This window comes from Chanodichthys erythropterus, chromosome 20 (assembly GCF_024489055.1).
Source record: "Chanodichthys erythropterus isolate Z2021 chromosome 20, ASM2448905v1, whole genome shotgun sequence".
NCBI classification, from domain to species: domain Eukaryota; kingdom Metazoa; phylum Chordata; class Actinopteri; order Cypriniformes; family Xenocyprididae; genus Chanodichthys; species Chanodichthys erythropterus.
Genome location: NC_090240.1, coordinates 4533545 through 4554578, shown reverse-complemented (window position 1 = coordinate 4554578; position 21034 = coordinate 4533545). Strand labels below are relative to the sequence as shown.

At 37.2% G+C, this 21034-nt stretch overlaps 2 protein-coding genes across 2 annotated transcripts; both read right to left on the bottom strand.

Moving 5' to 3' along the window:
• Window positions 1-3054: 3054 nt before the first annotated feature.
• Window positions 3055-4110, bottom strand: LOC137009739 (putative nuclease HARBI1). Its single transcript, XM_067372199.1, has one exon. The coding sequence runs from the start codon at window positions 4108-4110 to the stop codon at window positions 3055-3057; it is 1056 nt and encodes a 351-aa protein (XP_067228300.1).
• A 6495-nt stretch (window positions 4111-10605) lies between these two features.
• Window positions 10606-20009, bottom strand: taf11 (TAF11 RNA polymerase II, TATA box binding protein (TBP)-associated factor). Its single transcript, XM_067371095.1, has 7 exons — window positions 19953-20009; window positions 14676-14734; window positions 14166-14337; window positions 13944-14089; window positions 13765-13852; window positions 11689-11785; window positions 10606-11598 (listed from the first exon to the last, which is right to left on the bottom strand). Exons 3-7 carry the CDS (start codon window positions 14328-14330, stop codon window positions 11468-11470), a joined length of 627 nt encoding a protein of 208 aa, XP_067227196.1. The 5' UTR covers window positions 14331-14337; window positions 14676-14734; window positions 19953-20009; the 3' UTR covers window positions 10606-11467.
• Window positions 20010-21034: the final 1025 nt, after the last annotated feature.

Here is a 21034-nt window from a genome sequence, read left to right as displayed (position 1 = left end):
GAGTTAACTACAGTTATGCGTTTCAGTGTGGTGTGCCTTCAGGGCTCCCCCCTATGCGGCATGGTAGCCAGTTTGGAGCACCAGCTGTTAATATACTAACTAAAGGAGCTACTATATGACTTTGTTGTGCATGGTTGTGAGTGTTACATCATCTAATTAAAGAGTGAGTAAATTGTTTACTTTCTTTTTTTCTCTCTCCTCAACCCTCGCTCTTTGAGCCATGCTGCTGCTTTGGGTCATCACATCCCAGATAGCAGACCAACCTTGAATCAACGATGAATCAATGTTAATGCATTAACCAAATTATCATTGAATCAATGTTGAAATTTAAGTTGATTTTTCATCAGGTTTGTTTTTTCAACCGTAATTAAATCACCTATTTAACATTGAATTAAGGTGGAAACAATATAAAATCAATCTTGCTTTATGTACAGCAAGATTCTAGGACAGTTAAATGTCTACTTCTACTCATTTCAATCAGAGACAAAGTAAGGGCTGCAGTTAATATGGTTTTAATGAAAAATTCACAACTTCCTTCAGTTTACATACAGTGGTGGTCAGAATTATTGGTAAATATGATCAAAGATGGCTGTAAAAATAAATCTGCATTGTTTATCCTTTTGATATTTAATTCATAAACTTAGCAAAAATCGAACCTTTCATTGAATAAAAAGAATTGAAAGTGGGGGTAAAGTCACATTATGAAATAAATGTTTATATCCAAAACACGTTGGCCACAATTATTGGCACCCTTTTATTTAGTAGTTTTTGCAACCTCCTTTTGACAAGAAAACAATTCTGAGTCGTCTTCTTTAATGCCTGATGAGTTTGGAGAACACCTGACAAGAGATCAGAGACCATTCCTTCATGCAGAATCTCTCCAGAACCTCCAGATTCCCAGCTCCATGTTGGTGCTTCTTCTCTTCAGTTCACTTCACTCATTTTCTTTAGGGCTCAGGTAAGGGAACTGGGAAGACCATGGCAGAAGCTTCATTTTGTGCTCAGTGACACATTTTTGTGTTGGTTTTGATGTTTGTTTTGGATCATTGTCCTGATGGAAGATCCAACCATGGCTCATTATAGGATTTCTAGCAGAAGCGGTCAGGTTTTGATTTTTTATCTGCTGATATTTGGTAGAATCCATGATACCATATATCTGAACAAGATGTCCAGGACTTCCAGCAGAAAAATAGGCCCACAACACTAAAGATCCAGCAGTATATTTAACCGTGGGCGTGGGCTTTTTATCCATGTGTGCACCAAACCCATCTGGTGGGTTTGCTGCCAAAAAGCTCTTTTTTTTAGTTTCATCTGACCATAGAAGCCGGTCCCATTTTAAGTTCCAGTCATGTCTGACAACTTAATATACTGGAGATTTTTTCTGGATAAGAGCAGAGGATTTTTCATGAAAACCTCCTGAACAACTTGTGGGGATGTAGGTGCTGTTTGATATATATATATATATATATATATATATATATATATATATTTATTTTATTTTTTTTTTTACACTTTCTGAGACTCAAGACTCAACTAATCTCTGCAATTCTCCAATTGTGATCCTTGGAGAGTCTTTGGCCACTCAAACTCTCCTCCACACCGCGCACTAGGACGATTTAGACACATGTCCTCTTCCAGGCAGATTTGTAACATCTTGGGCCCTATTTTAACGATCTGAAACGCAAGTGTCAAAGCGTGAAGCGCAAGTAACTTTGTGGGCGGGTCTCGGCCACAAAGTCTCTCTGAAGTAGCTTCATTATTCATAGGTGTGGTTTGGGTGTAACGTGAAATAAACCAATCAGAGCGTCATCCAACATTCCCTTTAAAAGCAGGTGCGCAAGTTCCATTATGGATTGCTATTATTATGGCGTATTTACCAGGCGCACGCCAGGAGCAGTTCACAGCCGAGGAGACTGATGTTCTTGTAAGAGCAGTGAAAGACAGAGAAGTTGTGTTGTATGGGGATGGGAGAAACCCACCCAAAATAGCGTCGGTTAAACAGGCGTGGGAGGAAATAGCCACAATTGTTTCATCAGCTGGCATCCCCAGGACGTCGCACCAGTGCCGCAAGCGCTACAATGACATCAGAAGACGGGGAAAGTCCAAGCTTGCCAGCATCAATCGGGTACGCCGTGTAACGGGAGGTGGATCTGCCTCTACTCAGGACCTGATGCCAGCAGAGGACATCGCTGCGCCCACCGTCACCGCTGAAAGCGTTGAAGGATTTGGGGGTTTTGAAATCGGCACCCAATCAGAAACGCAAGCAGTCCAACCCCAAGGTACACAAATTCACATACAAGGTTTCTTATGAAAATATTTTAATCATTATTTACATGAAAAACATTTAACACAGCCACACAATAAAGAAAAACAATGTAACAGCTTCGCAGGAAGACCCTGGCCTTGCGAGCCGTGCGCACGGGCCATCTGAGGAGGGAACAGCGCAACCATCAAGGTCCAGACCCACTACACGCCGTGGCAGCATTGCTAGACCGGTGGACCACCCCTTCCTGCAGCTCCAGCAAACCGGATTTGAAATGCTGGAGCGGGAGCTGTCTGGGATGCGGCAAAGTGTGAATGGCCGTCTTGATTGGATGGCGATGTTGCTGCGGCCTCTCGGGCGCATCTCCTCAAGCCTGGAGAGGATTGCTGCAGCCATGGAGCGTGGCCCTTCAAGCGCACCACCACCTCCTGTTGTGCCTCTTCCTCTTTCCCCCACTCCATCTCCATCCACCCGTTCCACCAGGCGCACATCTCGCAATGCCATTCCCGGACCCTCAGGTGTCCAATCCCGCCGTGGCGCGCGTCGCAAAACTACCAGAGGAGGGAAAAAGAAATAAACTTTTTCTGTTTAAATATTTTTAACCTCATTTTCCATTTGTATTTTTTTTTATCAATTACTGTTTGCTATTGATTTTTCTTTTGACAAAATACAAAGAAATTTCACAAATAAATACTTTTGAATGTTTTGGACTCGTTCTCTCTGAATCACGAGTATGGTTATATTTTTGCAGTGTAGTATAACATTAGACCGAGATAAATTTGCTTACCTCACTATAGACGATGCAGCAGTTCTTCTGTCAAATAAGCTCTCCTCTCCCGTGCTGCTGCTGGGGCATTTGGGTTAAGTGGCATCGGCATATGCAGTTCACCATCACGTCTCCTTAAGTCCTCTAATATTTCCTCATCTATGTCAACAACACAACCTTGATTTATGGAAATGTTGTGTAAAACACAACACGCCACAAAGAATGCTGCGACCTTTTGAGGACTGTACTGTAAAGTGCCTCCTGATCTATCCAAACACCTGAAGCGCATTTTCAGTATGCCGAACGTTTGTTCAATTACACAGCGTGTTTGTTTGTGTTTTCTATTAAACTGCATTTCACAAATTGTTGCTGGCATCAAATATGGTGTCATCAGCCATGTCTTTAACGGATACCCGTTGTCCCCTAACAGCCACCCATCCAACGGGGGATTCCCCTCGAAGATGGCAGGAATGGTAGAGTTTGCCAGTATGAATGAGTCGTGGCTCGAGCCAGGATAATTTGCAAAGACATGGGTGATTTTACTATAAGCATTGCAAATGACTTGTACGTTGATTGAATAGGTTCCCTTGCGGTTGATGTATACAAGTGCATTTTCTGATGGGGCACGTAGCTGCACATGGGTGCAGTCTATAACACCAAGGACACCAGGGAACCCATACTTCGCACAAAATGCCTGCTTTGCTCTTTCCTGGTGGTCAGGTGTGACGGGGAATTTGATGTATTCCCCAGCATGTCGGACTAGACCTGATGTAAGTGCATGTATAGCCGAACTTATGGCAGATTGTGAAATGCCTCCAATGGAGCTAAGGGGGTGCTGGAACGACCCAGATGCATAGAAATGCAATGCCGCTGTAACCTTTACTGCCACGGGGAAGGCATAGGGACATTGTGCATCAGTCCCCAACTCATCTGCCAGGAGATGGCAGATGTCTGTCACAGCCTGTCGGGTCAGGCGTAGCTTTCTTATGCATTCCTCCTCACTGAGGGAGAGATAGGTCTGTCTGGGCCGGTATACCCTCTCCCTCCGGCGTCTAATTCGTTGTCCCAAGACATACTCCATCTCACTGTGCAAAAGAAAAAAATATGAGCAAGCTCAACTTAACAGGTAAGTTGAAGACTAAGGTTTTTAATGTACTTACATTATGGTAAAGGTGATTTCACAGTCTTTTTTTTTCAGTCTTTCAGGTTTTTCAGTCGATTTTTTTTCCTGGTTCTTGACGGACAAACCAATTTGTCAGATGTCCTTATATACATATATGTCTTGCCACTATTGGGCAAACAGGTCTGATCCTTAATTACTACAATTAGCCTGAATAATTTGTAAGCTAGATTTATGCCTATTTTTTCACATCTTCGTGGCACATTTCCGTCATCTCATGTGTTAATATTTTTTAGTGTAATTTATGATTTGCAAAAATAACTGTTGCATCTGTGTAGATTACATGAGCAAAGTGTATGCGCGTTGTGCACGCTATACATTATGGTCAAGCATGCGCCCTTAAAATAGCATAATGAACAACGCGCAACGCGCCACTGACTTTAGACTAGGTTTTTTTCTGGTCAGTGGCGCAATTGTTTAATGGAACAGCAAAATAGCACCAGGGATTGTTTGCGCCGGAACACGCCTCCTTTTTTGCGCTGAACCGCCCAGAGAGCGCAAGTTCATTCACTAGTTTAGCGACGTGCTTCAGTGGAGGGAAAAGCTCGCTTTGCGCGGGTGCAAAATAGGAATGACACATGCGTCGGTGTACAAAGTCAATTGCGCTGGGTGCAAGATAGGGCCCCTTTAGTTAATTGGAACTTATTAATTATTGCCCTGATAGTGGAAATGGGGATTTTCAATTATTTAGCTATTTTCTTACAGCTACTTTCTATTTTGTGAAGCTCAACAATCTTTTGCTGCACATCAAAAACTATATTCTTTGGTTTTTCTCATTGTGATGAATGATTAAGGGAATTTGGCCTTTGTGTTTCCTCATGTTTATACTCCTGTGAAACAATTTGTCAGTGCAAGTTACTTTCAGTTAAAACAGCTCAAACATGCATTTTAGTCTTTGGAAAAAGAGCCTGGAAAGCCGTGAATATAAATGCAACCTGCATCTCTAAAATGTAAGTAAATACACATGGAAACTCACCAATGAAGACAGAAACCCAGTACTACAGACTGAAACACTACCACACAGTTCACTGTTTAGGACTTGAAGCTTTTCAAGGATTGAAGCTACTCTTCTAATGCAAAAAGTATGTCCTTATTAATTAAATTGATACTATGACGAACTCAGGGATTTCCACCACGAGCAATGCCCACAAGCTGATCAGGAGCATAACGAAGCCAGTTTTGCAGAAACAGAAAATACAAACTTTGAGGCCTCCCTTTTTTCCAGGCCTCACTTGTTGTAAGGTATCTAAAGAAAACAAAAACAAACAGGAAGTTAGAACTGCACAATGATCTTAAACATGATCAGTAGTGGTGTATGACTGACAGAAGGTGGTGGGTCATAAATATTTGGAAATGTGACTGTTACAATGTACTACAAAAAGAAGTGCAACTTGAAATATAATTTAAAAAAAGGTTTAAGTTAAAACACGCTGAATTCAAATTTATGACTATTTAATATAAACCATTATAGGTTGATGTATATCATACCCAGAAGCAGGGCACAAGCTGATGTGACTGAAGTGAGTTGATTCAAAACTTTATCTCCCTCGATCACAATGCCAATGTCAGCAGGTGGTTCATGAAGATGGGAAACTGAGTTTTCTGTTTCAGAACAGCTGAATTGAGTTAGTTCAATCGACTCTAAGTAGGTTAACTCAGAGTTAAGCGCGTGCACCACGAATATAAAAAGCCATCATCAAAGGAGCTCCGATATTACGATTCACTCTGGCAACAGCACGTGACAAAAGGACATTTGCATACTTCTGAGTCAATGCAAGTTTAATTCTTATCACTGTTATAGTATCAAAGGTGAAATCTGGTAGAATGGTAAGTTATTGAACTAATATTCATTTTCATGGTATCCCACATGCAAAAAAAGAAGATAAATATTTTTTTTTTATTTTTTTATTTTAATAATATGCATAAAATTAACAGGATGCAATAATAAGCAATTATCGTTATTAAACACTCGTTAGGCAATTTACTTACGCTTTTAGAACATTTTCTTAATTTTTATTGCAAATAAATGCCTTTCTGATGTGATGGGAAAAGGAAGAATAGCAAGCTCGCCAGAGGGAAGACTCAAACCTGGTCAATCGCATCACAAGTTAATTCTCCGCATCCAATACTCTACTGCTTACACCACTGAAGCCATTATTCATAAGCAATGTTTTTCACCGAGTGTGACGTTGGTGGGTCTACTGTAACTTTGCACTTCGTAATAGACACTCCGAATAATCTTGCTTTCCGTTTGCATTAAGATTTTTTTTATTACCACACTGCCAGATATTGATAAGTAAAAAACACTTAATTTAGATCAACCCCCCACCCCCCAGGAAACACGACTAAATATCTTATAGCCTATCATTTTCTTATATAGAAAATCCATCTTAATTTAAGAATTTTTAGATATTTGTACTTGAAATAGGACAAAAAAAATATTGCAGCGTAAACGAATGAATGAACTACTTAAACATCACTTGCACTTTAAAAAGGGGGAGGAGACCGAAGGAAACTTTGGGTTTACCAAAGAAAACCGGCTCCCGACCAGGTTTGGTTCACAGAGTAAGTTACCATGGTAACTGACTCTGAGTATAAGTTACCTCTCTTTCAATAACAGGCTTGACTTACCCTGCTTTCTCGGGTTTGACAAACCTCCCATTGTGAAACAGAAAACCCAGAGTTTCCCTCATTTCAGGTTTAACATACGCAGAGTTTTCTGAAAACCTCCTTTCTGAAACAGGCCCCAGGTCTGAACCAAAAACACAAGACAGAGGATACATGTGACAGTTTTCTAATGTGATTTTTCTTTTTTTTTCTTTTTTTTCTTTTGTATTATTGCAGGAGATGAGTGTTTCCTGGAAGCGGGCTGGTTTTGGGTTGCACAGGCTTCACTTAAATAAGGGTTGTCATTATTGTTGTTTCACTATTTCTGGTCATCATTTGCAGTTAATTTTATGGATGTGATTTTGGCAGGATTTCTTTTGTGCACTGGGTGGGCCATACTAGCTTGCTTTTCATAAAGGATGATTGTTAATTTTCCTTTTTTTTTTTTCTTTCTTTCATTTGACCAAAATAATTTAATGGTATTAATTTTTGGTTTTAAATCTATTGTTTGTAAACTATTTTAGCTTTAATAAAAGAATATTTGTTTGACGGAAACTAACACCTTTTGTCTCTTCTAAGTGAAACGTTTTTGGATGTTTTGAGTCTTTGGTTATTTCCCCGTTATTTCGGGGTGGCGTAGTCACTACAAACGAGCCACTTGCTACACATAGTTGGATAATTGTGATAATTGCATTATATATTTTAACGCATTTTTTTTTTTTTTACCGTAACTAATTAATCTAATTAACAAGTTAAATCAACAGCCCTATAATATATTATATATATATATATATATATATGTACACACACACACAAACATGAGACATATGTCTAAAGAAATGTTGAAATGTCAGCTTTTAATTAATGCAAGTCAAATCGAAAACAACTATTCTCTGTTTACATAATCTGTTTGTAAAGAGAGAGATGTCAGTCTTTTGTGAGTCACCTCATTATCCCCTAATGCGGCCACACCATTGGACAGAGTGCAGCATTCAAACGCAAATTCTGAGGCGATCCATGGCTCCACGCAATCAGTCAAGCCCATATCAGCTCGAAATAATGCATCAAGCCTAGTCAGATTCATGTACTTTTCATCATTTTGATATCAGTGAATAATAATTCTAAAAGGATTTACCTCAGAGGAAGAGCGTGACTGGTTTCAATTTAATTTCGAGGATCCAAAACCAAAAGTCCAAAGCCGAGGACTGTGAATGGTAAGTATTTTTATTCCTAAAGTCTTTATTATAATCATGATATAGACTAATGTCTGTGAATATTAAACCACAAAAAGACTGTTTAAATATGAATCTTGCATGTTCGGTGTGTCTCTGTGTGAATGAATCGGGCATATATGTGGTTTTGTTTAAGCTACTACACATAACTTACATAAATAAACATGATTTATTGGCTTTTCCAAAAAAAATATATATACTGAGATGAGTTAAATCGACTGAAATATGTAATAAATACTGAAATAAAATGTGTTGGCAATGTATTAAACTGCACATTAACATTTATAGGCTATATAAATTGTTATATATTTATAATATAACAAATAAGATACATAAAATGTCATAGCAATATAAATGTTTAGACAATATTTCTTTGGCCTGTTTTGGATAGATTACGAAGGGTTTACTGTGAAATAGCCTATATAGTGCCACATCAATGAAGCTTTTGTTCGCAATGAATGATGAAAATTCAGCTTGCATCACAGAAATAAATTATATTTTAAAGTATATTAAAATAGAAAACCATTATTTAAAATTGTAATAATATTTCACAATATTGCTGTATTTCTGTATTTTTGATCAAATAAATGCAGGTTTGATGAGCATGAGACTTCTTTCAAAAACATTAAAAAAGTAATGTGTCCAATCCTTTGACCGGTACTGTATATAATAGGTCTATACAAAGTTTTCTTCACAGATTTTTTTTTTTTTTTTTTTTTCACAGATCACAAAAATAATGTTTTCTGTTAAGAGTGGACATTATATTAACGTTAATACAATAATTGATACAATCCTGTTATCAGAATGCTCACAGAGGGTTTTTTCTTATCTCACAGCTTTGAGAATCATAGTGACCAGATATTTGCCCATATTGGACTGCACCCATATGAAATGGAAGCAGGAAGCAGGATTTTTTTTTTTTTTTTTTCCTTCTTCCCTCCAGTGCATAGAAACACCAAACACCTTGGAATACCAGGTATGTGATGTTCACATATCTTTGAACAGGATTTATTTCCAGGTATAACTGTGTACTCAAAATACGCCTTTGGCTCTCATTTATATTATTAAAGATCCCTGTGGTGAAAATCACGTTTTTAATGTTGTTTATATACCCATAAGTCTTGTGGACAAATATTTAGTATTTGATTTGTGGCCTTATTTCAGTGACAATTTTTTTTTTTTTTTCACATTATGCTGAATACAGTGTAATGACATTGTTGCCATTCATATGTTTATAAGCAGCTAAAAAAAAGCACAAATGTCAGGGCATGTCAAAACTTCTGAAAAGCCCCAAAAATCCTCAGACCCCAAAGGGTAAAACACAACACATCTGATCAGATTTTAAAACACTAGGCACCACACTTGCCGACTTTGAAAAACAGAGCATCATACATTAAACCAGTGGTTCCAAAACCTGTCCTGGAGGACCCCCAGCCCTGCACATGATGGCTGCATCCGAAAACCTAGGCAGCTGACTTGATACCTTGATGCCTTATCAGGCAATGACTTGTAAGGCAGCGTTTGTGCATGAAGGCACCTCACGAAACTTCTGAGGCAGTGTAACCGTTTAATGATCCATAGCAAAATAGCACGTGCTGTCGTGAGAACTAAACAAATATTACTACAGTAATTTCTCAGTAGAAATGACATCAAAAGTGGAAAATGTTGGGTCAAAAACATACATTTACACACAAACTGACCAGCAAATGCAACTTTCGGACACCATCTTTATTTTTCTAGCTCAACTGTCACGAAAGGAATGCATTGGATTGTGGGATACCAAAAGCAGCAAAGGATACATCTATGTTGCCTTCAAAAATCGTTCAGATGAAGGTATCTCAGGAAACAGGAAGTGAAGCTAAGATTGAATTCAGCCGTGCCTTGATGCCTTCCTACCTTGAAATGTGTCCTCCAAAGGCAGCATTTTCCAGTTTTCGGACGCAGCCTTTGTATGTCTCCCTCGCATATCACACCTGATTCAACTCATGTGCTAATTAGTAGAGATAGCAAAACCTGAAATGGGTGTGTCATAAATGTTGAGACATACAAAATGTGCAGGGCTGGGGGTCCAGGTTTGGGAACCACTGCACTAAACGACTGAGGATCAAACACTACCAGACTTTCAAGTCATTCTGAAAACAACAAGCTCACACAGAAACATGTGCCTCGTTATAGGAGATGGATGACAAATGAAAACAATGTGTTCTAAAATCTAAAGTCTGTGCCCGGCTTACATACACAACTTCATGTAAAATCTTGCAGATTTGCTCTGACTTTTAGCAACTAGCTGTAACCACACTGTAAATCTGGGCAAAATTTTCAGACATTCAAATGTTATGATAAAATAAATAAATTAAACATGACACTATATAAAGATTATTTAATTAATTTTTAATGGAAATTTGTCATATATTAAAATGTTTCTTAAAAACTTACTGAACTGTTTATATTAAAATATTTCTTAAACACTTACTGAACTGTTTTGATTGTAATCCTTATTGAAGATCTTCCAGACTGAGAGTTAGCCCAGTAGACTGGCATACAGTATGTACAGATTTGTTCACTTCAGTATTTTGCGCAGATTTATAAATGTCTGTATCACAATTTTTATTTTATTTTTTTTGCATTTTTCTACATCCTGTCTTGTTCACTTGGATATAGATCACAATAGGGAATATTATCACAACAGATGTTTTTGGAGGATGGGCTACAGTCTCTACAATTGAGAAACATTTTTCTGTGTTTATGTATTAATTAATAAACCTTTTAATTTATATGCACAGACTATTAAAATATCATGTTCTTTAAAATGACAAATATTATAATTCAGAAGACCATATAACAGAAAAGATAATGTGGGGATTCAAGGTTTTCCTCTTGAAATCTGGCTGTTATGTACTTTTGTATGATTATAGTCCCATATGTGCTTTGAGCTGTACTGAAACTGAAATCTGAAAAGAAAACTATGTTACGTCAAAATATTTAATTTTCCATTCAAGTCAAAAGACAACATTTTTAACATTTCCACACACATAAAATGACTGCTCATATTAACAAAATTTTCAAAACAAAAAAACATTACAAAATATTTTTAAAAAAAATTAGAGTGCACAAATATTTCTATGATGTAGAGACTTGAGTCATAACAAGGAACTGTTCAATATTTACTGTCCTAAAATTCTTCATTAACATGAATTTATTGTTGTTATTGTTTTTGTAATTCAGCTGCTTGTTCCATAGGACAGACTGTGGATAAAGTAAGAAGAAGTATTACTACAACCTCTACTGTAGACCTCATGAACAAAACAACAGTAACTTCCAATATCTGGAAAAAGACATATGCTCATCAAAATCAAAATGGACATCCAATTTTCCTCTGCTTATCCAAAAAGACTTTTTCTCTGAAGAGGGACTCAAGCTCAGTGGAAGAGGATGTGTTTGTGTTTGGTGTTGGGAATTTGCTCTCGGCTCTTCAATCTCCTGACAGCTTCTCTCATGTGTTTGGGTTGCAGAGGTGGTGTGTCTCCCCACTTCTCACACACGTCAAGAGCTGGAGTGAAAGGAAAAAAAACAAAAACATCATAGAGACAATCATCGAGGCTTACTCTAGTTGAATCATATTTCAGAGTGTCGTACCAACCTTCCTCAACAATCTCCCCAGCAAACACCTTTGCAATTCCAGACATGGCGATGACCACATTTTGAGAGACAGATGATCCTGTGATGGACTGAATTAGCTGGAAGACAGGAACAATCCTTTTCAACAACTTTCATATATGTGTGTATGTGTGTGTGTTGGCGAGATACTTGGATGTAAATAGATGTTTACAGAATTTTGTATGCATTGTATTGTTTACATAGGATTTTATTTGATCATAATTTGGAACCAAACCTAAAGCATCCTAATGGGGGGGGGGGGGGGGGGGGTTTATTTATGACAATGTGTTATTTTAACTTATAACTTTAACCGTTGTTCATGTGAACTCAAAGACAGCCGGATGCTTTGTTTATAGACTATTTGTGGGTGGCAGTTTGTTGTTTCACCTATCAATTCGTGTTGATAAAGTATAATAGGGTAAATCCTGTATAGATTACCCCCCCCTCATAAAAAAAACAGAACAGTTTTAGTTTACCCAGTACAACATTATATAGACATGGACAAAATTGTTGGTACACTTGGTAAATATGATCAAAGATGACTGTAAAAATAAATCTGCATTGCTTATCCTAAACTTTCATTGAAAGAAAAAATTTGAAATATATTCCCATTCATATTTAAAAATTTTTAGCACACCAGGGTGATCATGAACATGAAACTGTCCAGCCATGATTTCCTGTTCCACAGGAGTATAAACAAAAAGGCCAAATTCCCTTAATCATTCATCACAATGAGTAAAACCAAAGAATATAGTTCTGATATGCAGCAAAAGATTGTTGAGCTTCACAAAACAGAAAGTGGCTGTAAGAAAATAGCTAAAGCATTGAAAAATCCCCATTTCCACTATCGGGGCAATAATTAAGAAGTTCCAATCAACTAAAGAGGTTACAAATCTGCCTGGAAGAGGATGCATTTCTAAATTGTCCTAATGCACGGTGAGGAGGAAAGTTTGAGTGGCCAAAGACTCTCCAATGAACACAGCTGGAGAATTGCAGAGATTAGTTGAGTCTTGAGTCTCAGAAAGCCTAAACATTTTTTTCAAAAAGCACCTACATCCCCACAAGTTGTTTAGAAGGGTTTCAACCTCTCATCCAGAAACAATCTCCAGCATATTCAGCTGTCAGACAAGACTGGAACTTCAAACGGGACCGGCTTCTATGGTCAGATGAAATAAAAAAATAAAAAAGCTTTTTGGTAGCAAACCCACCAGACGGGTTTGGTGCACACATGGATAAAAAGTACCTCATGCCCACGGTTAAATATACTGCTGGATCTTTAATGTTGTGGGCCTGTTTTTCTGCTGGAGGTCCTGGACATCTTGTTCAGATACATGGTATCAAGGATTCTATCAAATACCAACAGATAAAAAATCTAAACCTGATTGGTTCTGCTAGAAATCCAATAATGGGCCGTGGTTGGATCTTCCATCAGAACAATGATTCAAAACAAACATCAAAACCAACACAAAAAATGTGTCACTGAGCACAAAATGAAGCTTCTGCCATGGCCATCCCGGTCCCCTGACCTGAACCCTAAATGAGTGGCGTGAACTGAAGAGAAGAACTACCAACATGGAGCTGGGAATCTGAAGGATCTGTAGAGATTCTGTGTGAAGGAATGTTCTCCAAACTCATCAGGCATTATAAGTAAAGACTCAGAGCTGTTATCTTGGCAAAAGGAGGTTGCAAAAAGTATTGCATCAAAGGGTGCCAATAATTGTGGCAAACGTGTTTTGAAGAAAAACATTTATTTCATAATGTGATTTTCCCTACATTTGCAATTCTTTTCCTTCACTGAAAGATTAGACTTTTGCTAACGTTATGAATTAAAGATAACATAATAAACAATGCACAATGCAGATTTATTTTTACAGTCATCTTTGATCATATTTATCAAGGGTGTTTTTGTGTTTGTGTGTGTGTGTGTGTGTGTGTGTGTGTGTGTGTGTGTATGTATATATAGATATAAATCAAAAAATGTCTTTAATTTAATCTATAAATCAGATCATGATTGATTACAAAAGAAATCTTGTACACATTTACTAGCTGCTCCACTTACTCTTTTAATAGCTGCCTTTGGGAAAGCCGAGCGTCTGTACATCTCATAGCGATTCAGCTGTTCTTCAGAAAATGACGATACTAAAACCCTGAGGAACAAAAATGAGGTTTGCACCCTGATATAGAATGATGCAAACAAACCATAAACAAGTGACATGACATGAACACAAATAAGCTTACTGCATCTTTTGTATTTCATCTTCATCAACTTTTTGCCGTTTCTCCTTTTTCTTGTCATGCTCCACTTTAAGTTTTTTAGCAGGAGGGGGGTGAAGAGATGAAGAACCCTCTTCCTCTTCTTCACCAGCAGCAGCGTCTTCAGACCTCTGAAATAGCAATCAAATAACCCACGAATACATTTCTAAATAATTTCTAGTCTTAATGAATGACAAATGGACTCACCGCTTTACCCTCCTCTTTCATACTGGTCTGGCCTGCAGCGGGTTCAGAGGCGGAACTGCCGCTCACCGGACCGTCACCGGACCCCTCGCCCTGCTTGGGTCTCTCCGCGGGCGTGCTCGCCTCGCCGAACCCCGCTTCAGTTTTAACACGGGCCGGGTCTGCCATGCTTTGGCTGACAGATAAAGGTCAGCTGAGGTTAAGTAATTAAGTTACAGAATAATAATCATAATAATGAAAAGACTTGCTCAATTTATCCGCTGTTGCGATTGCATGGTGTTTTGATATATACCATGGTACCGAATGATGATGATAATGATTATTATTATAACATAGCCTACCTATGATGACATTTATTTATAACATGGTACTATAAGACAACGTGATAACCATGTTAAGTTTCTTTATGCATAGATTTACTTTAGACTGGGGCTGAATCTAAAACATTTTAGACAAGAAAAAGATATTTGTATAAACAATAGACATAAACACAGACTTTCGCTAATAGCATACCTCAGACCGACAGCCGCGTTGATAATAGTTTTATAAACACACTGAATCAAAGAACTGTTCTTCTTCTTCTTCTTCTTGATTTTTTTTGGCGGTTGGCAAACAACTTCAAGGTGCATTACCGCCACCTGCTGGTTAGGAGTGTGGACCAGGAACGCAAGGACCTTTACCTATTAGGCCTACCTTCTAAAACTCTTATAATCTTTTATCTAAATCAGTCATTTTCAAATATAGTATTAAAAAATCAATACACTCCTCATGCGAGTTCCTTTGCAAAAAATCTGTCAAATTAAAATTCATCTTAATTCTTTTCAAATTAGATATCAATACTCTCCTTTCACTATTATATTTTGGACATTTCATTATAACATGTTCCACTGTTTCTTCTTGATTACAATACTCACATGCACCTGTCTGATGTTTCCCTATTTTATTTAGAGTACTGTTAAGTGCTGTATGTCCAAATCTAAGTCTAGATATAATTGATTCTTCCTTTCTATTTCTCCTTGTTATTCTTCCTTTACCAACAATTCTTTGGATGTTATAAAACCATCTTCCTGTTCTTTCTTCTTCCCATTGTTTCTGCCATCTATTTTTCACATGTTGTTTAATTAAACACTTCATCTCAGTCTTACTATAATTTACTTTCATGTCTATATCTGATTTTCCTGTGGCTTCCTTTGCACATTCATCTGCCAATTCATTCCCCTTCACTCCTATATGAGCAGGTACCCAACAGAAAGATACTTCTAAACCCATCATCTGAATCCTGTATAAAGTTTGAAGGATCTCGATCAATATGTCAGATCTGCTCTCAGATTGACCACTTTCTAGTGTCATTAATGAAGAACTTGAGTCAGAACATATAAGTGTCCTCAATGGTCTATTTTCTTCAACCCACTGTAGTGCCAATAAAATTGCAATCATTTCTCCAGTGTATACTGACAGATTATCAGAGATTCTCTTGTTTACTTTGACATTAAAATCTATAACTGTGAATGCCACGCCTACTCTGTTTTCTATATTTTTAGATGCATCTGAATAAATCAAGACATAACTAAAGTAATGAGTTTGAATGTATGTCTGCACCATTCGAGCATTATAACCACCCCCCTGGTCCTTGTCCCTCTTCTCCAGCAGTGACATGTCCACTTTGGGCTGTGGTAATAACCACTGAGGAATTACTGACCATAGAACAGTTGGACTAATGGCCATCTCATTTATTTCCATTTCTTCTGCCACTTTAAGTATCACCCACCCAAAACTCTTGATTTCAGCCTTTTCTTTTTCCCAACATGGTTTTATCACTTCTTTTGCTGGATGATCTATAGTATGTCCTTTTATACTGACCAAATAATTCAGTGACAGTTGTATTCTCCTAAGTTCTAAAGGCATTTCCCCTGTTTCAATCTGCAATGCTGCAGTAGGAGTGGATCTTATAGCCCCTGTTAATAACCTTAATGCCTTATATTGAATTTTGTCCAATTCCTTCAACTTGCTTGTAGCAGCAGATTGAAATACTATACAACCATAATCAAGCACTGATCGCATTAAACCGGTATATATACTTTTCAATGCCAACCTTTCAGCCCCCCAGTCCTTTCCCACCAAACATCTCATAACATTCTGAACTTTCTTGCACTTATCAATAACTTTCTCAATATGCATTTTAAATGTAAGTTTCTCATCAAACCATACCCCTAAAAACTTAAAACAAGAAACTCTTTCTATATCTTGGCCATATAATTTTAATTTTATCCCACTTTTAACTTTCCGTTTTGAAAAAATCACTGTTTTTGTTTTTTCAACAGAAAATCTAAACCCCCACTGATATGACCATTTTTCCACTTCCGATATAGCAGCTTGCATTTTCCTAACAATGAAATCCACATTTCTTCCACGTTTCCAAATTGCCCCATCATCCGCAAAAAGGGAGAGTCCTAATCCTTTCTCAATACTTGAGAATACATCATTAATCATTACAGTAAATAATAAGGGACTAATTATGCTACCTTGTGGTGTACCGTTCTCTACAGTCATGGTCCTAGAAAAATTTTGCCCAACTTTGACTTGAATAGTTCTGCCAAATAGAAAATCTTTAATCCATCTTAACATTTTTCCATTAACTCCTGCTTTTCTTAACTTAATTATCAGACCTTCTCTCCACATCATATCATAAGCTTTCTCAATGTCTAAAAATATAGCCACTACACTTTCCCTATTAATCTGCGCTCTCCTTAATTCATACTCTAAACATACTGTAGCATCCATTGTACTTCTTCCCTTCCTAAATCCACTTTGATAATTTAAAATATACCCTTTTGTTTCCAAGTAATATGTTAATCTTTTATTAATCATTTTCTCCATAACCTTACAAATATGAGAAGTCAAAGCTATTGGTCTATAATCATTTGGACTGTTTCCTTCCTTCCCTGCTTTACGTATTGGTACTATTATAGCCTCTTTCCATTTGCTAGGTAATATCCCACTCTCCCACACCCTGTTGTATAATTCCAGAAGTATATTTTTAGAACTATCACTTAATTTAGACATCATTATATAGCATACCTGATCTTTACCTGGTGCAGATACTCTAGTGTTTTTAGAGCACTATTTAATTCACTTATAGAAAAAGGTAAATTCAGTGCATCATCCACATCTAAATCTATATTAAAATCTCTGTGTCTTAATATTGTTTCCTCTCGCCCTCTTCTCCCTTCTTCACTGATATTGTCTGAACTATGAATTTTGACAAATGTTTCCACAATCATTTCAGCCTTTTCTTTCTCTGTAATTGCCGTACTCCCATTAGCTGTTAATGTTGGATATCTATACTCTCTTCTAATACCGTTCATTTTCCTTACCATACCCCAGACCTTATCAATATCCGTTTCTCTACCCACTGTATTACAAAACCTCCTCCAATATTCTTTTTTTGCTGTTTTCACTGTTCTTCTAACACATGCTTGTGCCTTTCTGTAAAAAATTAAGTCCCCAAAATTAAGTGTTCTTTTAAGTCTTTTAAATGCTTTGTTTCTCTCTTTGACTACTCTTCCACATTCTTCTGTCCACCATGGAACGATCCTCTTTTTCTTACTTCCTGTGCGCCTTGGTATTGACTGGACTGCAGCTTCAATTATAGCTCCACTAATAGACTGATTTAACTCCTCTGTCTCTTGATTAATATTAATTTCACCCATTATCCCCTCACATACTTCTCCAAATTTACCCCAATCTGCTTTGTCAAAAACCCACCCTCCTGATCTATTTATCTCATTAATTTCTACTCTTGCCCCTACTTCAACAAAAATAGGATAATGGTCACTCCCCATCGTGCTTTCTTTCTTAACTTCCCACCAACATATCCCTGCTATTGACTCAGACACAAGGGAAATATCCACCGCTGTCTCCTTCCCATTTATAACATTTATTCTGGTACCATTTCCATTGTTAATACAAACTAAATTTTTCATATCCATAAATTCTTCTATAACCTCTCCATTAATATCATTATAATTATCCCACAATGTATTATGACCATTAAAATCTCCACAACAAATAACTTTACCCTCTAAATGAATTAATAATTCCTCCAAATTCCCCCAAGGTTAATCTCTGACATGGATTATAATAATTTGCTATTTTAATATTACCCTCCTCTGTCCATACCTCAATTACAATAAATTCCAGTTCTTTCCCTCTAGCTGTTACCCTATATTGAATATTTTGTTTAATAAATATTGCACAACCTCCACCATTACCATTGTCTCGGTCTCTCCGAATACTATCATAACCTGCAATTATAAAATCTAATGATGGTTTTAACCAAGTTTCCTGTATGCAAATTACCTCTGGTTTTGCTTCTAACTCATTAATGAATCCTTTGAATTCCTGTCCATTAGCTATTAAACTTCTTGCATTCCACTGAACAATTAGCATTAACCTTGTCCATTCTGGCTGGACGACTTACCTTCTGATTCAAGTCTTCTATTGATTTGTTCCCATGACATGTGTTTAACTGACAAAAATTTCTCAGCACCTCTCACAATTACTTTAATTTTCTCTGTTTTGTGCTTTACTTGATCCGTACAATTAATGACATATGCTATAAACAGAATTAAATTCTCCATACTCACAGAAATGTCTCTCAAATGTCTTTGTCCTCCCAAGACATTTCCTTCATTACCTGTTCTCTCCTTTGTTTCCCCTTGTCCTTGAATTATTTTCACTGCCTCTGCATAGCTTATGTTGTTTTTAACTTTGACTTTCTGGACTTCCACTGCTCTTTTTCTTACATCACATCCTCCAAACGCTACATTATGATCCCCACCACAGTTGCAACATTTAGCCTTCACATTTTCTCCACACTCTTCATATCTATGTTCTCCACCACACTTAGGGCATCTTTGTTTACCTTTACACACTGCAGCAATGTGCCCATACCTTTGGCATTTGTAACACCTAAGAGGTGGTGGAACATATTCTCTGACTGGATAACTCATGTATCCTGCTTTGACCCTGTCCGGAAGTTTATCATCTTGAAACTCAATTAAAACAGACAAGCTTGCAGTTCTTTCTCCATTTATTGTTTTATTTAATCTCCTTAAAGTCTTTACATTTCCTCCTTGGATGTTCTTTTTGACATTATCCAGGTCTTCATCAGTTGGAATGCCCCATATTACACCTTGCGTTCCCTTCCTTCCATTTATTGCTTTTCTGTCCGCTACCTTCTTTTTACATACGTTTCCAATGAGCAATGCTTTTCTTCTTTGTTCCTCTGTTTTACATTTTAACATAATGTTTCCATCTCGAAGTATTCTTGCCATATCTATATCACCTAGCTTCTTTTTTAATTCTTGGGTAAGTGTAATTGGACTTAAGCGTATGTGCTCATCTTCTTTCCTAAACATCAGGATAACTTTGAATTCTCCATCGTCGATCTTCCTCCGCACCATTCGCTCGTTTTCCTCAACACAATTCTCCTCCAACCCCCTTTTTTGACTTAGATTAATCCTCTCACTACCCCCTTCTCCTTGCCTTCTTCCTCTACCCCTCTCTTTTTCACCCCCAGCAACCATCCATTCCTCACTATCCATATCATCAACATCCTCATACCAAGATCCTGCCATCCTGACCCATTCACTAACCAGCTCATGCCCTCCGTCTTCCTTCAGTTTCCCACTTTGTGCCAGCGTCCGTCTTCCTGAACTGCTCCAAACAGCGCCAACTCCTTTCCGTCGTCCGCCGAAGTTTCCCTCCCTACACTCTCAAAGAACTGTTTTTGTTACGTCTACACTACAAAGTAAACTCATCCTCAACAGTCGTGACAATATCCGGTCAGTTTCAAAATAAGAGTCCACGGCGAAAATATTCAATCACTGGGTGGCGCGCTTTACTAGATAATTAACTGTTGCGTAGGAAAAGCAGCTCGCACAGAGGCTCAGGTAACGTTAGCGGAATCCTCCACTGAAACGTGTTCCTGTCCTTTTGGAGACATTTGTACAACAGCCGTTGAATAATTATGATCGTTTAAATCCATTACTTCCAAGGTTAAGCTTCCTTTCCCCCATTTTTAATTAATAATAATAATAATAATAATAATAATAATAAAAACATAAACACAAACGTCTGTGATTACTCAATGCTGACCAGCGCTGAGATAAGTAACAAATGCCATGTGACACATCATTTGTGTATTTCTTCAGAAGGCGCGTGATGACCTATGGTGAGGACAATATTTTTTATTTTATATTTTTAAATAAAAAAATAAAATAAAAGATGGGAGAGAGAGAGAGAGATTATGATATTTTAAGAGTTATTGAGTAGAATATACACATTAATTGATGCGTTAAAATAGAATTATTATTTAGATCCAATGAATATATTTGGCTTGCACCCACGCCTCTTTAAACACCATTGAATTTAATCTATAAAATCTGTACTTTTAAGACCACAGGATTTTATGTGTCTGAAATTCATTTACTTACAAAACAAACAAACAAAATAAACAACAACAACAAAAAAAAACAAATACATAAATTGTTAGTTAATTTTTTAAATTATAGAAATAATTATTTTCTTTTATGTGATGCTCTTTGCATGAAATTTGAAGTGAATCTGTATTTAAAATTTTGTAATTTATAATCTATAAATGTATGATAACCAAATTGGTTTATGAATAAAAATAGGCCTACTATTAAATTCATCAAAGATTTAAAACATTTTGGGGAAAAAAAACCATTTAAAGCTACATTAATGTAATTCAGCTGCCATATCTTATGTTAGACAGTGTTGGAGAAAGTAACTTTAAAAAGTAATGTGTTACAATATCGTTGCTTCATAAAAAGTAACTAATTGCGTTA